At 43.5% G+C, this 13,299-nt stretch overlaps 1 protein-coding gene across 1 annotated transcript in view; it reads right to left on the reverse strand.

The window, feature by feature from the left end:
• The window catches only part of MYO5B (myosin VB), a 532,192-nt gene that overhangs the window by 91,857 nt on the left and 427,036 nt on the right, over positions 1 to 13,299 (reverse strand). Inside the window, exon 22 of the mRNA XM_027868890.1 lies at positions 3,830 to 4,069. Within this exon, the coding sequence (XP_027724691.1) occupies positions 3,830 to 4,069 (240 nt within the window). The remainder of the gene's footprint in view (positions 1 to 3,829; positions 4,070 to 13,299) is intronic.

Consider the following 13,299-nt stretch of genomic DNA (forward strand, 5'->3'; position numbering starts at 1 on the left):
GATCCTATTTGGGGTTTTCTTGGCAAAGATACTAGAGTGGTTTGACATTTCCTTCTCCAGCACATTTTACAGATGAGGCAAACAGGGTTAAGTGACTTGCCCAGGGTCACACATCACACAGCTAGTAAGTGTCTGAGGCTGGATTTGAACTCAGGAAGATGAGTCTTCCTGACTCCAGACCTCCTGCTCTATCTCAATACTCTAGGCAACTCTTTAAGACTATGATTAGCAATGAAAGTGGCAACTTGCTTTGGAAGAGAGAGTATCCACATCTGGAAGTTCCCCATGCAAATGAAATCATTGGTCCAGTCCCTATCCCTATCCTATGAGCAAGCAAATGTAATAGGCGGAGGGGCTGTAAAGAAAAAAATGAAGTAATCATGACTCTTATCTCTCCATTCCTTCCTATATTGAGCCAGATGCTAAGTCTTATTAACTTCATCTTGTTCACTTCTATTTCTTTTTCTATGTTCACACAAGCACCACTCTTCTCATCTCCCTCTTGTCTATTGTAATTTACAGATTGGTCTCTTTCAGTTTTTCCCTTTTCCACTCCATCTCCCATATATAGGCCAAAATAAAGGAAGAAGAAGGAAATAAGTGTATATAGATCACCTCCATTCCTTCCGTCTCTTCCCCCTAACAACAACGAAAAAAATCTGAACGATTCGGAAATTTGCCTCTGCTTATGTTGTGGGGAACTGGCAGTCAACAGCATCTATTCACTCCACCCAGAAACAAGGCCACCTTATTCCTGTCCCCTATCCTCCAGTCAGTACTCACTCCATGTACACTGTTCTCTTAGGGCAGGGTCTAAAAAGGCAGGTGGCCTCACTCCTGGGAAAGTCCCTTCTCTCTGTCCCACTCCTCATGTGCATCTGTTCACTGTGGTGATTAACAGAACCCTCTCCTCTCTCAGAAAGGCTCAGTCACAGAACAAACATTTCCTCCTCCTAACCCCCCAGATGGGAGCCACAAGCCAAACCAGGAAATCGAGGGGAGAGGTGGGGATGAGAGGTGGGGATAAGGTGTGGAGAAGCTTTCCCATCCCTGTTTCTTAGCTTCACAGGGACCTGCCACACGAAGCTCCCTTCAGAGCTGGGCTGCAGGGGTTGATCCTGGCTAATGAGCTATCTCCTTTGCCAGAGGCCAGCCTGATTCTCCCTTTCATTCAACATAAAACAGTAACAGGGCACCAGGCATCAAGAACGGACTCTTCCTCACAGATCAAAAAGGAAAGAGCCAAAGGGTCTGGGAAGGTATTGCTCTAGAGAGAAAGCACAAAACAATGGGAGAATTTAATAGGAAAGAAACAGACACCCAGAAAATACTCTCATGTGCAATTGCCTTGATAAGAACCTCGGAGCTGGGTGGAGGCCCAAGGGATTGTGGTGTCCAGTCACTGACCCCTAATTTCCCCTTCCCAGGACCGGAGGGCAGATGTAGCCCTCCATTAATTAGTCATGGCAGGCAGTTATCTGCCTTACCTATTAAAGAGCTCTACAATAAGAGATCTCCTGCCTCACCCTACCTTCAGTAGCCTGTTCCAAGGCTTAACATTTGATTTTTCAGCAAATTGTTCTTTATGGTTAACTCAAGTCCCTCTGACTACAGTACAGGTCACTGGCTCACCCTAAGATGAATGTGTGATCCTTATTTTACAGGACTTGAAGCTGGAATGTACCTCAAAAGTCATCTAGTCCAATTAGCTCATTTTCCACAGAAAGAAACTGAGGCCCCAAGAGGGGAACCCAGCTCTCTGACACCCAAATCAATAAGTGCTTCTCTTCCTATTCATGCTTGCATGTTTATTAAGGAAGGTATATTTTGTTCTGAGCATGAGGCACACTGGAAATTAAACACGCCTTTGAACATTCGAACAAGAGTCTTCTGGAAGCATATTGCTTTATCCCAAAGTGGCTTTGAGAGAGGGAATTTCATGCACCTTGGCAAGTGGGGAGGGTACCAGCTCGGGCAGCAAGGAAGCCCTATAGTGGCCTTCAGATCATACTTCAGATCATTGACAGCCACCTGCGTATAATAATAATAGTTAGCATTTATAGAGTGCTTTAAGGTTTACAAAGTGCTTTTACAAATATTATCTCATTTGATCCTCACAATAACTCTGGGAGATAAATAGCATCATTAACCCATTTTACAGATGAAGAAACTGAGGCTGAGAGAGGATAAGTGATTTGTCCAGGGTCACATAGCCATTAAGTGCCTGAGGCCAGATTTGAGCTGAGGGCTTCTTGTCCCCGGGTCCGAAGCTCTATGCACCGTACCACCTAGCCGGCCCCTTTGGGAAATCTCCTGAGTGACTCTGTTTCTCCTCTCTTCCTCCCCCATCCCTGTTCCCTGGGAAGCACCAAGGATACTTTATCAGAATTGTGGCTAGAGGAAGCTGGTGCTGCACCAAGGACACTGGGGGATCTTCTTGGAGATCTGCCTGGAATTGGGAGCACGAAGTTATTTCTAAGCTGTGTTTGAAGGACCAGAAAAGGAGAAGGAAGAGAAGAGAAAGGAGGGTAATGGAAATGAAGCAATCAAGGACAGAGAAGACCCAATGCCTGGGTAATGAGGTAATAAAAGGACTAATCTTTCAACCAAGGAAACTGAAGCTGCCTCATGCAATGTCCATGTCTATGAGGTAGCTGCAGTACAGAAATGCAGACTCTCATCTCATAGGACTACGTTGCTTCCCAGCTGGAAGGGATCATGAGGATCGTCTAGTCTCATTTTACAGAGAAGGAAACTGAAATCCCATGCACTTAAATAATGACAAAAGTCACACAATTTGTGGCAGAGCAGAGACTGAGCTTTCCTAGTTCTCACAATACATCTAATGCCTTATATATGCTAAAAGTCTTGTTTTTCCCAATTATGAACAATCCTGAGCCCTGGCTACTCCTGTAGCCTGTGCTACAACAGGGTGAGGCTGTTTGGGAGGTAATTGGTGTGGGTCTTCTCAGAGGTGACAGAAGGCAGTAACTGGCCATGGTTCCTGGAAACTCTGTTCAGTGGCCTTATATTGTGGTGGGGGTGAGGATTGGCAGGACATTAATGGTTATTGGACAAAGGGGGCAAGGAAGACAAAGGGGGGTATACTATATAATTGCCTGACTATAAAGTCAAGACTGTGAAGAGAAGAGAGGCACAGCAAGGGTTAGACTTGGAGAAAAGGAGAGTAGAGGTATTGACAAGGTCATGGTGAAGATGAAGAATTGCATTAGGAGGAATGAGGCAGAGGGAAGGCCTAACTTATTTCAGTCCTAGGTGTTGGAGATAAATATCTCTGCACTCAAATCTTTTGAGAACTAACGTGAAGACAAAATCAAATAAAGTTCTACTTAAAGATACAGGTCCCATTATCCTAAGGGCTGAAAATAGCTTCAAAAGGGATTTATGACCTAAGTGGATAGCCAGACAAAGGTATTAAAGGTAACCAGGATATTGGGGGAATTTCATGTCAAGGAATCTCCCTGTCAAAGACAGAACCAGGACATGCTTTCAATTCACTTAAACAAAAAAGTGCCCCCATGAACAGGACATGATCAGTCAGTGTGATCATTCTGACAGAGGGTCCCCAGGAGTAGAGTCTCAGTCTCACTTGTATTGGCTGGTTTTGCCAGGGTCTTATTTGGAAGTAGGGGAATGCAGACCAGTCTGGCCATCCTTGTCACCCCAATTACCACTCAGCAAAGTAACCCAGGTAATTCCCATAATTCTCATACACAGAGGGAGAAATTAGGGGAGATGTGGCCTCTGTGGAGCCAAGGTTTCTCAGCTTCCCCAGCAGTCAGGATTGTTCCTGTGGGTCTTGCCCTACCTTCGTCAGCTCGTCTTTCTCCTGGGTGTGGATGTCTTCAAGTATCTTCCTCTCTGAGTGAGCTTTCTGCAGCTCTGCTCGGAGGCTCTCAATCTCCTCCTGGAGGCTCAGCCGCTGGCTGTCATCCCCACCCTGGCTCTCCTGGTATCTCATCAGTTCTTTCTTCAGCTTCTCCACCTCCATGTTGTGGACAGAGGTCACCGTGGACAGCTGCTCTGTCAGGCTCCTGAATTCTTTGTTCTGCAGGGAACAATAGCACCCCTTCTCCAGCCTCTCCCCAACAAATGGGGGAAGGAGAGAGAAGGAGAGAGAAAGAGAGGGGTTACATTGGCCAGGCAAGGGCATGAAGGCTAAGAGAGGAGAAACATCCCAGGCAGAATAACACTTCAAGGTTATGACGTGCTTGAGAGGTTTCTCAGTGTTTCACTAATAAAATTCTGGGAAAAAGAATACAAAGGAAACAAACAAATTGATATCAGCATCTCTAAAACAGTCTGAGATGTTTATGAGATATCTCCTGAGCTGGAAGCTGGCTGACAGCTGCCATTTGGGGATGGCAGCTAGCTGGCTCGAAAGCCAAGCTACATCACGCTGAGGAGATTCCAAGAAAAAGACACACCACTGGATTCAGTCATGCTATAGCCTTTCACTGTTCAAGTTGTTCTGCTTTATCCCCCATGGGCCCCACTCCTACCCTGGGAATCAGTTGGCATAATGAGCTGCAACCTAATCTCTGACTCCCAGACAAAGGACCCCTTCAGGAACAATCCCCCATCTCCCCTCCCTCATCCCCACACCACTACCACCACAGAGCCCTTCTGACAGTCCTTGTTACTCATTCCCACTACCTGTTCATAATTACTCATCCTCTGAGGCCCTCTCTGGCTCTATTACTCTATCCTTTCACCAAAGGGGTCCAAGATGCACCAGACCAGTCAACCAGACTGTCAACCAGTCCATCAACTGAATCTATTTTCAACATCTGCATGTTGCTAAATGCTGAGGTGAGGAAGAGGCTATAGAAGTAACATAAGGCACAAGCTCTGTCCTCAGGTAGCTTACAGTCTGGTTGTGGGGATGACATGCACCCACACGAAACAATTAGAGAATACCATAAGATTGTATTGAATCGTGTTTAAGTTGTGAAAGACAGACTGTAAAATGCTGGTCAGGGTCAGTTAAAGCAGTTAGCTCAATGGAGGAAGAAAGGGAGCAGGAAGGAAAACATGCCAAAGTATTTCTTAAGCAACATATCCATTGAAAACCTTCACTGCTACATGCTCCCAGAATAAATGAAAAGAATGTGCTATTTTGGCTGAGAAGCATTCTGAGAAGCTTGTGCTTAGCTCTTCAATATTATCCACACAGGAAATAAATACAACCAACATGCTTGCATTATAAATGTTAACACACAAAACTGGCACACACACACACACACACACCCAAGAGCAAATTCTGGGGAGACCCAAAATGAGAAAACCCAACCAGACAGACAACTCTGATCTACAATGAAAGGGGTAGGAAGTTGAGTAAGGTTTGGTGCTGGAAACTAGTGATAATATAACAGCATATGTCCAAGAGCCCAGTTCTCTGATAAACTGGTGACAAATTAAGCTTTAAATTCTATATTTTTTCCAGTAACCAGCCAGGATACAGAAATCCCACCACAATGATAACCTCCAGGTTACTACCCAACATTCCCACATGTCCTATCTGGTCTGAATATCAGCCTTGCTCTCAGGAATCATAAATAATAATAAAAAATCCCATTACATTGTACCCACTTGACAAAGTAATCTCTTGTGACTTGTTCCCAATCTTAACAAGGGCCATTTCTGCAGGAGGTTTTTGGGAAAGAAACACAAGCAGCGATTGCAGCATCTACCAATTCACTTTGACTTTTTCTGTTTTCAACCTATTGTTGTTGGTGTAGTTGATCTTTCATTTATGAAGAGGACCAATGATATCATGAGGCTTAATTGGATTTAAGTGAGGTAGAGCTGTGCAAAGTCATCAGGTTCACTTTCTCCTCCAGAATCATCAGAGTCCAAGGGAGCCTGGGAAGCAATGGGGGACCCTGGCCTTTCTAAATTAACATCTTTCCCAGGTCTCTATTCCAAGTTGGAGGGAAGACTCAACTTTTCCTGGCTTCCCAGCCAAGGATGTCTGAATCACAAGATCATCTACAGTATCCTCTCAAGTCCAATAGTTTTGGAAGAATGTACATGTGACAGCATGTACAGGGTGGTTCCTACAGTGATTTTCCATTCATGGCTATAGCAGGTAATGGATAATTAGGGCAAGGTGAGGAAAGTGGGTATCTGGGCTGGGCACAAAGGAGTGGGAGAGAATGGGCCAGAAAGATTGTTAAAATTTCAGGGTGAGCATTTATACCTCTGAAATCAGGAGTTTACAAGTTTACAAGTTAGGGCTTGATGTGTCCTGTGTACACAGCTGTCAAACATTTACCATCACACCTGTGGTATAGTCTTGGTGTATGGAGGTACACAAATAAAGTGGGCAGAGCACACATCAGTTATCCTACCCTGGACATTTCTACAACTTACATTTCCTGGGAAATTACTGCCCATAGAATGTTAATGTTATGACATCAGTCAAGGTAATACTCAACACCTTTCTGTATGTGTATAAGCATTTCAATCTTCCAGCTTCACATTCCGCCCCTTCAAATGAGACCAGATGCAACTGCCCACAGTATCATCTGTCCTCTCTAGCCTCCTTAAAAGCACTTAGAGTTTACACTACATATTTGGTACAGGGAATTCAGTGTAGTAGAAAGGGGTATGGACTTGGAATCAAGACACTTGGGTTTGAATCTAGATTCCACTGAGTGATTCTGGGCTGGCTCCTTGACTTCTCTGAGTCAGTTTCCTAATGGGCAAAATGGGATAATACTTTCACTACCTACTTCCCGGGGCTATTGGAAGGCAAAGACTTTGTAAACCTTGAAGCGCTTTCTCAATCCCTCACTCTAAAACTCGAAAGGCTCCTCAGTACCTCTGGGATAACACGCAAAACTTCTCAGCCTGACATTTAAGACCTTTCTCACTAGTGGCTTTCTTCCTCCTCCTCAATCAATCTATAAGCATTTATGAAACATCTACGATGTGCAAGACCCTATACTATGTGTTGGGAGTAGAAAGACCAAAGCAAAACACTTTCGGCCCTCATGGACCTTAAGTTCTTACATTTCCCTCTCACTTCTGGGCTCCTATAGAGCACATACTAGCCACCCCACAGTGATTATTTACCACTTGGCCCTATGTGGCGGCAAGTGATTGAGAGGTAATAAAGGCATCAGCAGAAAGCCTGGTTTATTCTATCAATCTGGCAATGGTCTGATTTGAGGATTAGTCTCAGACACTTTCTTCTTTTTTTGTGTGTTAGAGGCAGTCTTATTTTTTTAATGAGGCCAAGCAGAGGATCCCTAAACTGTTAATGGATAAGCTTATGCCATGCCCCAAAATACCCTTGAGAAGCACTCAGAGGTCAAAAGGATTGGACACATATCGTATGCTTCTGAGAATACCTGTGCTGACTCAGGGCTTGCCCCCGATGAATGTCTAAGGGGAATGGGAAAAGAGGCAACCAGGCACCTGCTTCACTAAATATTATCAAATGAGACAAAATTCATAAAGTGTTTAGTACGGTGCCTGGCACACAGAAGGCACTTGGTAAATGCTTGTTTTTTTACCCATCCCCTTAATGATCAGTGCCATCATCATCCCAAACCAAATCACTGAGAACAATGCTTGTGGATATGGCTTCAGGATGACATAAAGGAAGATGCAACACGATGTTTGAGGACAGAGTAGGAATTCCAGAATCAGAAGGGATGGACATCAGAGGCTACCTCTTCCAACACATATGTGAAAAGGAATCCTCACTACAGTATACTAGGACAATAATGACAACTAGTACTACTGCTACCGCTACTGTTGCTGCTGCTGCTACTACTACTATCACTATTGCTGCTTCTCCCACTACTACTGCTTGATGTGTCCTACTACTACTGTTACCTCCGCTACTATTATACCACTACTATCACTGCTACTGTTATTACTATTGCTGCTGCTACTACTACCACTGTTACTACTTCTACTGTTGCTACTCCTCTTCCTCCTACTAGTACTACTACCTCCTGCCATTTATATAGTGCCTGTGCCAGGCATTGTGTCAAGCACTTTACATCGTTATCTCATTTGATCCTCACAAAAATCCCAGGAGATAGGTCCTATTATTATCCCCACTTTACAAACGAGGAAACTGAGGCAAACAGAGGTTAAGTGGCTTTCCAAAAATCACTCAGGAGGCTCGACTTGGACTCAGGTCTTCCTGATTTCAGGCCCAGCACTCTATCCACTTCGCCACCTCACTGCTAAGGACATCTGATGCAGCCTTTGCTCGAGAGCCTCTGAGGGAGGGGAACCCATTAATAGTATCTGACATTTTTACAGAACTGTAAGGTTTATAAAAGCACTTTACATACATGATTTCTAGCAGCTCTCAGATTGTTCTTCACTGTTAGGAAATTTTTTCCTTACATCAAGCTAAATCTGTCTCTGCAAATTCCACTTATTGCTCCTAGTTCCATCCTCTGAACAAATCTAATCACTGTCCCACATGAGATAGTTTTTTTCAAGCACTTTTAGACAGATCTCACACGTCCTGAGTGTTTTCTTCTCCATGCTAAACATCTCTGATTCCTCCAGCAGATCCTCATATGAATGGCAGGTATAAAGGGGGGAGGCTGACTAAGGACGTCCCCCACACAGTGGGATGATCCCAGAGACAATGGACATGCCCATTCCAACCTGTAAAGAAACTCATAGGGTTACAGACTCAGGGCTGGAAGGCACTCGGAGGCCACCTAATCCAGCCCTCCCATTTTACAAATGAGGAGCCTGACACCCAGGGAATTTAAACGACTGGCCCAAGGTCACACAAGTAATAAGCACCTGAGGCAAGATTTGAACACAGGTTAGTTTAACGAGCCTACCTCGTATTTGAGAGTTTGGGGATCGAATTTTCTGCAGACAGAAGGGGATTTTTGGAGAAATGAAAGGATCACTCATACGGCTCCTGCACCTAGAAAGCAAAGCTGCAACATATGAGGCAAAGGATCTGGGCCTTGCTACCCTCACCCCTCATTTTTATAGCGAGCTATTCAGACCGGTTTGATGGGATGGGTGCTACCTGTTGAGAATCTCCAAAGTGAGTTTGCCTTCTGGATGGAATCTAAATCCTATAGAGTTCTTATGAGCTTGGAAAGGATTGTGTAGAATTCTGTGGGAGAATTCATTAGCATTGCCCGGCTGGTAACCTTGAAGTCAGTTCTATCAAGGGGAATTATGGCCCCCAGTTTGTCTTTTTAGTATTTTCTGTACTTTCTGTAGGGTAAAATAAAGGAAACCCTCTACCCATATATGTTTATTACCTCGAATGCTTGTACAGAAAAGGGGGCCTCTTTTTTCCACATGTATATAAATCTAGACAAAAGTTCTATTTGGAGATTTCTTTTCATAATTCTGGATGGGGACAAAAAGAGCCAAGGGAAAATGAAATTTTAAGCCTGTCATTGAGATTGGAACAATTTTGTTTATATGTAGAGTCCTAGGGATACTTTGGCCACAGGTTACAAATGGACAAGAAGTGAATTTAATATTTGAATTACCTCATTTTGAACATTTTCTGGCTTATCAACATTCATCCTAAAGTGTGTTGTCCAGAATTGAACATAACATTCCAGACGTGGCCTGACTAGGCCAGAGACAGGCAGCTAATTGCCTCCTTATTCTAAGAAATTTGTCTCTCAACAGAGCCCACTTAATTGTTGTTTGCCTTCATCTTTTCCCCTCACTGACCTCTTAGGATGCGAAGAACCAACTGAGAAGAAAGCTGTTAGTACTAGACACTCATATTAGAAGTTCTCCTTGTTAGTGTGGTGCTCAGACAGAATAGTCTCTATTACCTCCTCAGGGTTAGGAGCTCGGTTGCTCTGATTTGCCATTAGGGTCTACGGTTGTTTGAGGGACCATCTCCATAGCTATCATTTCAGATAAACTTCATGACCTGGGTGTCTGATGTTTCCTGGGCTGGGAGCAATTGGTCTGAGATGCTGATATACTTAACCCCACTGGCAAAAAAAATAAGGAGGCTCAAAATCATCTATGGACTCCCAGTGCTAGGAGGGAATTATGTAGACCCAGTGCCCGCCCTCTTAAGACCTTGTTCTAAGATAAGCCACATTCATCCAGGAGAAGGCACTCCTCCAGTAAAATACAAAGTCTCTGAGGGTAGACTTTTATTTTTGTCTCTGTGTTGCCAAGGCCCAGCAAAAGGTCTGGAACATGCATGGTAGGCACTTATTAATAAATGCTTGTTAAGTGACTGACGTACATAAAACACAAAGGCAGATATGCCCTTTTTGTATGGTGTTATAGTTTAGTAGACAGAACTCTGGCTTAGAATTCAGGAGACTTCGATTTTAACCCCAGTTCAACCAAAGACTTGTGTGACCTTAGATAAATCACAACCTTCTGGCATCTCAGTTTCCCCATCTGTAAAAGCAGGGATAACAATACTTTCTCTCCCTGCTTTCCTCTCAGAGATACTGTGAGGCTTGTATGACATCTTGGATTTATACAGCATTTTAAGTTTTGCAAATCGTTTTATATACCTGAGCACATTTGAGCCTCAACTAGCCAGCAAGGGAGGTGTTATTAAAATAAGTGAAAAACAGCTTGATAAACCACTCTGTAGACACAAAGGATTACTATGAAATGGGTAGTCAACAGATAACATTAAATATTTACATTAGGTACGCCCTCAGGGATGAGTAAACTGGAGGGGTGGTGAGGAGGAGATGGCCCTATGAACTTCATACTTAGAATAAGAGTGGAGAAAGTGACTGCCTCTTAAAAAAAACAACAACCCTCTGAAATACAAGAAAGTGATTCCATAAGACATACCTTACCCTTATTCTTCCTCCCTTTCTCTGCTACACATAGTTATGGGAAAGATCCCCAGCTCTAGAATATCTGAGTCCAGTCTTAGATGGCATTTCCTTAATTCCTTCTGAGGCTGGGATTGACCGTGTGGCCTTCATCTCGAGGCTCCATTCACCTCAACTCATTATTCACTGCTTTCCCTACCAGAACTCCCCCTCTCTGCCTTGCCCATTATGAAGAACACATAGAAATTCCTCCTCAATATTATTACTAATTAGTATTACTACTACTAATGGGTGGCTCAGTGGATAGAGCACTGGATTTGGAATGAGAAAGACTCGTCTTCACGAGTTCAACTGTGGCCTCAGACGCATACTAGGTGTGTGAGCCTGGACAAGTCACGTAACTCTGTTGCCTCAGTTTCCTCAACTGTAAAATGAGCTGGAGAAGGCAATGGCAAAGGCCTCCAGTATCTTTGCCAAGAAAATCCCAAAATGGGGTCACAGAATCGGACACAACTGAAACGGCTGAACAACATTACTATTAATAGTATTTATAAAGCTGCTTTAAGGTTTGTAAAATACTTTATATATATATATGTCTCATTTGATCCTCACCATAACCCTGTGAACTAGGTGTTGTTATCATCATTTAACATGTGGGGAAACTGAGGCTGGGTGAGGTTAAGTAATTTGTCCAGGATCACACAATTAGTAAGTATCTGAGAGAGGATGTGAACTCAGGTCTTCCTGCCAATGCTCTCTGTGCCACCTTTGTTGTTCTGATCAGTCATTTCAGTCATGTCTCAGTCTTCATGACCCCCTTTGGGGTTTTCTTGGCAAAGACACTGGAGTGGTTTGCCATTTCTTTCTCCAGCTCATTTTGCAGATGAGAAACTGAGGTAAACAGGGGTAAGTGACTTGCTCAGGGTCACACAGCTAGTAAGTATCTAATGCCAGACTTGAATTTAGGTCTTCCTGACTCCAGGCCTGGCACCACCTAGCTGCCCATGCACCACCTCAATGCCTAAATGATTGGGGACTCTTATCTTCCTTCATTGTTGGCATTCATTCTTTCAATCAATCAAGCAACAAAATAACTATGTGCAAAGTGCTATGTTAAATGCTGGGGAGTAAAAAAAACCCAACACCAGTTACTGCCCTCGAGGTGCTTACATTCTAATGGGGGGAGACACTACATACATAAAGCAATACATACAAGATACATACACAGTAGATTAGGTGGAAGATAGATGTTATATGTAATCTCCAGGATCAAATATAAAATCCTCTGCTTGGAGTTCAAAGATGTTCATAACCTATCTCCTTCCTGCCTTTCTAGTCTTCTTACATGTTACTTCCTCACAGGCACTCTTAATCCAGTCACACTGACCTTCTTGTTCATCAGCAATACACTGCAGGGCATTTTCTCCTGCTGTCATCCTGGAATGCTCCTGGAATGCTCCTTCCTCATCTCTGGCTCTTGGCTTCCCTGGCTTCTTTCAAGTCCCAGCTAAAATCCCACCTTCTACAGGAAGCTTTTTTTACCCCTTCTTAATTCTAGTGCCTCTCCTCTTTTAGTTATTGCCTATTTCTCCTGTGTATGGTTTGTTTGTATATAACTGTTTCCTTGTCTCCCTTATTAGATTGTCAGATTCTGGAGGGTAGGAATTGTCTTTTGCTTCTTTTTGTAACCTCAGTGATTAGCACAGTGCCTGGCACATAATAAGACACATTAAATGTTCACTGACTAGAAGAGAAGGCACTATTATCTAGGGATCCAGGAAAGACTTGCTGCATTCAAATATTTGCTCTCATCATCTTATTCTTTCTGCCTAAAAGAAATACCTCACCTTCTAGGTGGCTGCAAAATGAGTTTCCTCTTGGGATTAGAGAAAGAAAAGCATTGCATTCAGTAGCCAAAAGGTTGACCCCTGCCTGCAAAGTGGCTTTTAATCAAGACAGACTAACCTCTCTCTAGCCACGACCTTTGTTATGTAACCACAGTCTTTCTGGCGCCAAATGGATAACGTTCATCACTTTCTTTGACAACCCAGTCATGCCACTATAAAAGGCCAACAAGCCGCCAGCTAACTATTGGCTTTGAAGGTACAAATCTAAGGATGCCCTGGGTTGTAGCTGCCTCCTCATCGAAGCTCCAGAGGCAAGAGGCATTCTTTTGACACATCTAGAGCCTTGACATTTGGACCTCTGGAGCCTCGCAATGGATCTATACTAGGAATCCTTAAAGACAGAGGCTTAGACAAGCAGGTGCTTTGCCTCCAATCCCCTTCTCTGTTTTCAGCTGCTATCTCTGGACATGTGATGCTTTCCAGATGTGTGCCAGGCAGGAAGCTGGAAGCAAAACACTCTTTTTTTTATAAATTAAAGCCTTTAAAAATAGAGCTTTTAAAAGTGCCTCTCTTTGGTTTTTTTAAGCATGTGGATTGAAAATGCCTGGTTTATTTTTAACCTTCCAAAGACAATTTGAGAACCCGAA

This window comes from Vombatus ursinus, unplaced genomic scaffold (genome assembly GCF_900497805.2).
Source record: "Vombatus ursinus unplaced genomic scaffold, bare-nosed wombat genome assembly UNPS02014791.1, whole genome shotgun sequence".
Classification (NCBI taxonomy): Eukaryota; Metazoa; Chordata; class Mammalia; order Diprotodontia; family Vombatidae; genus Vombatus; species Vombatus ursinus.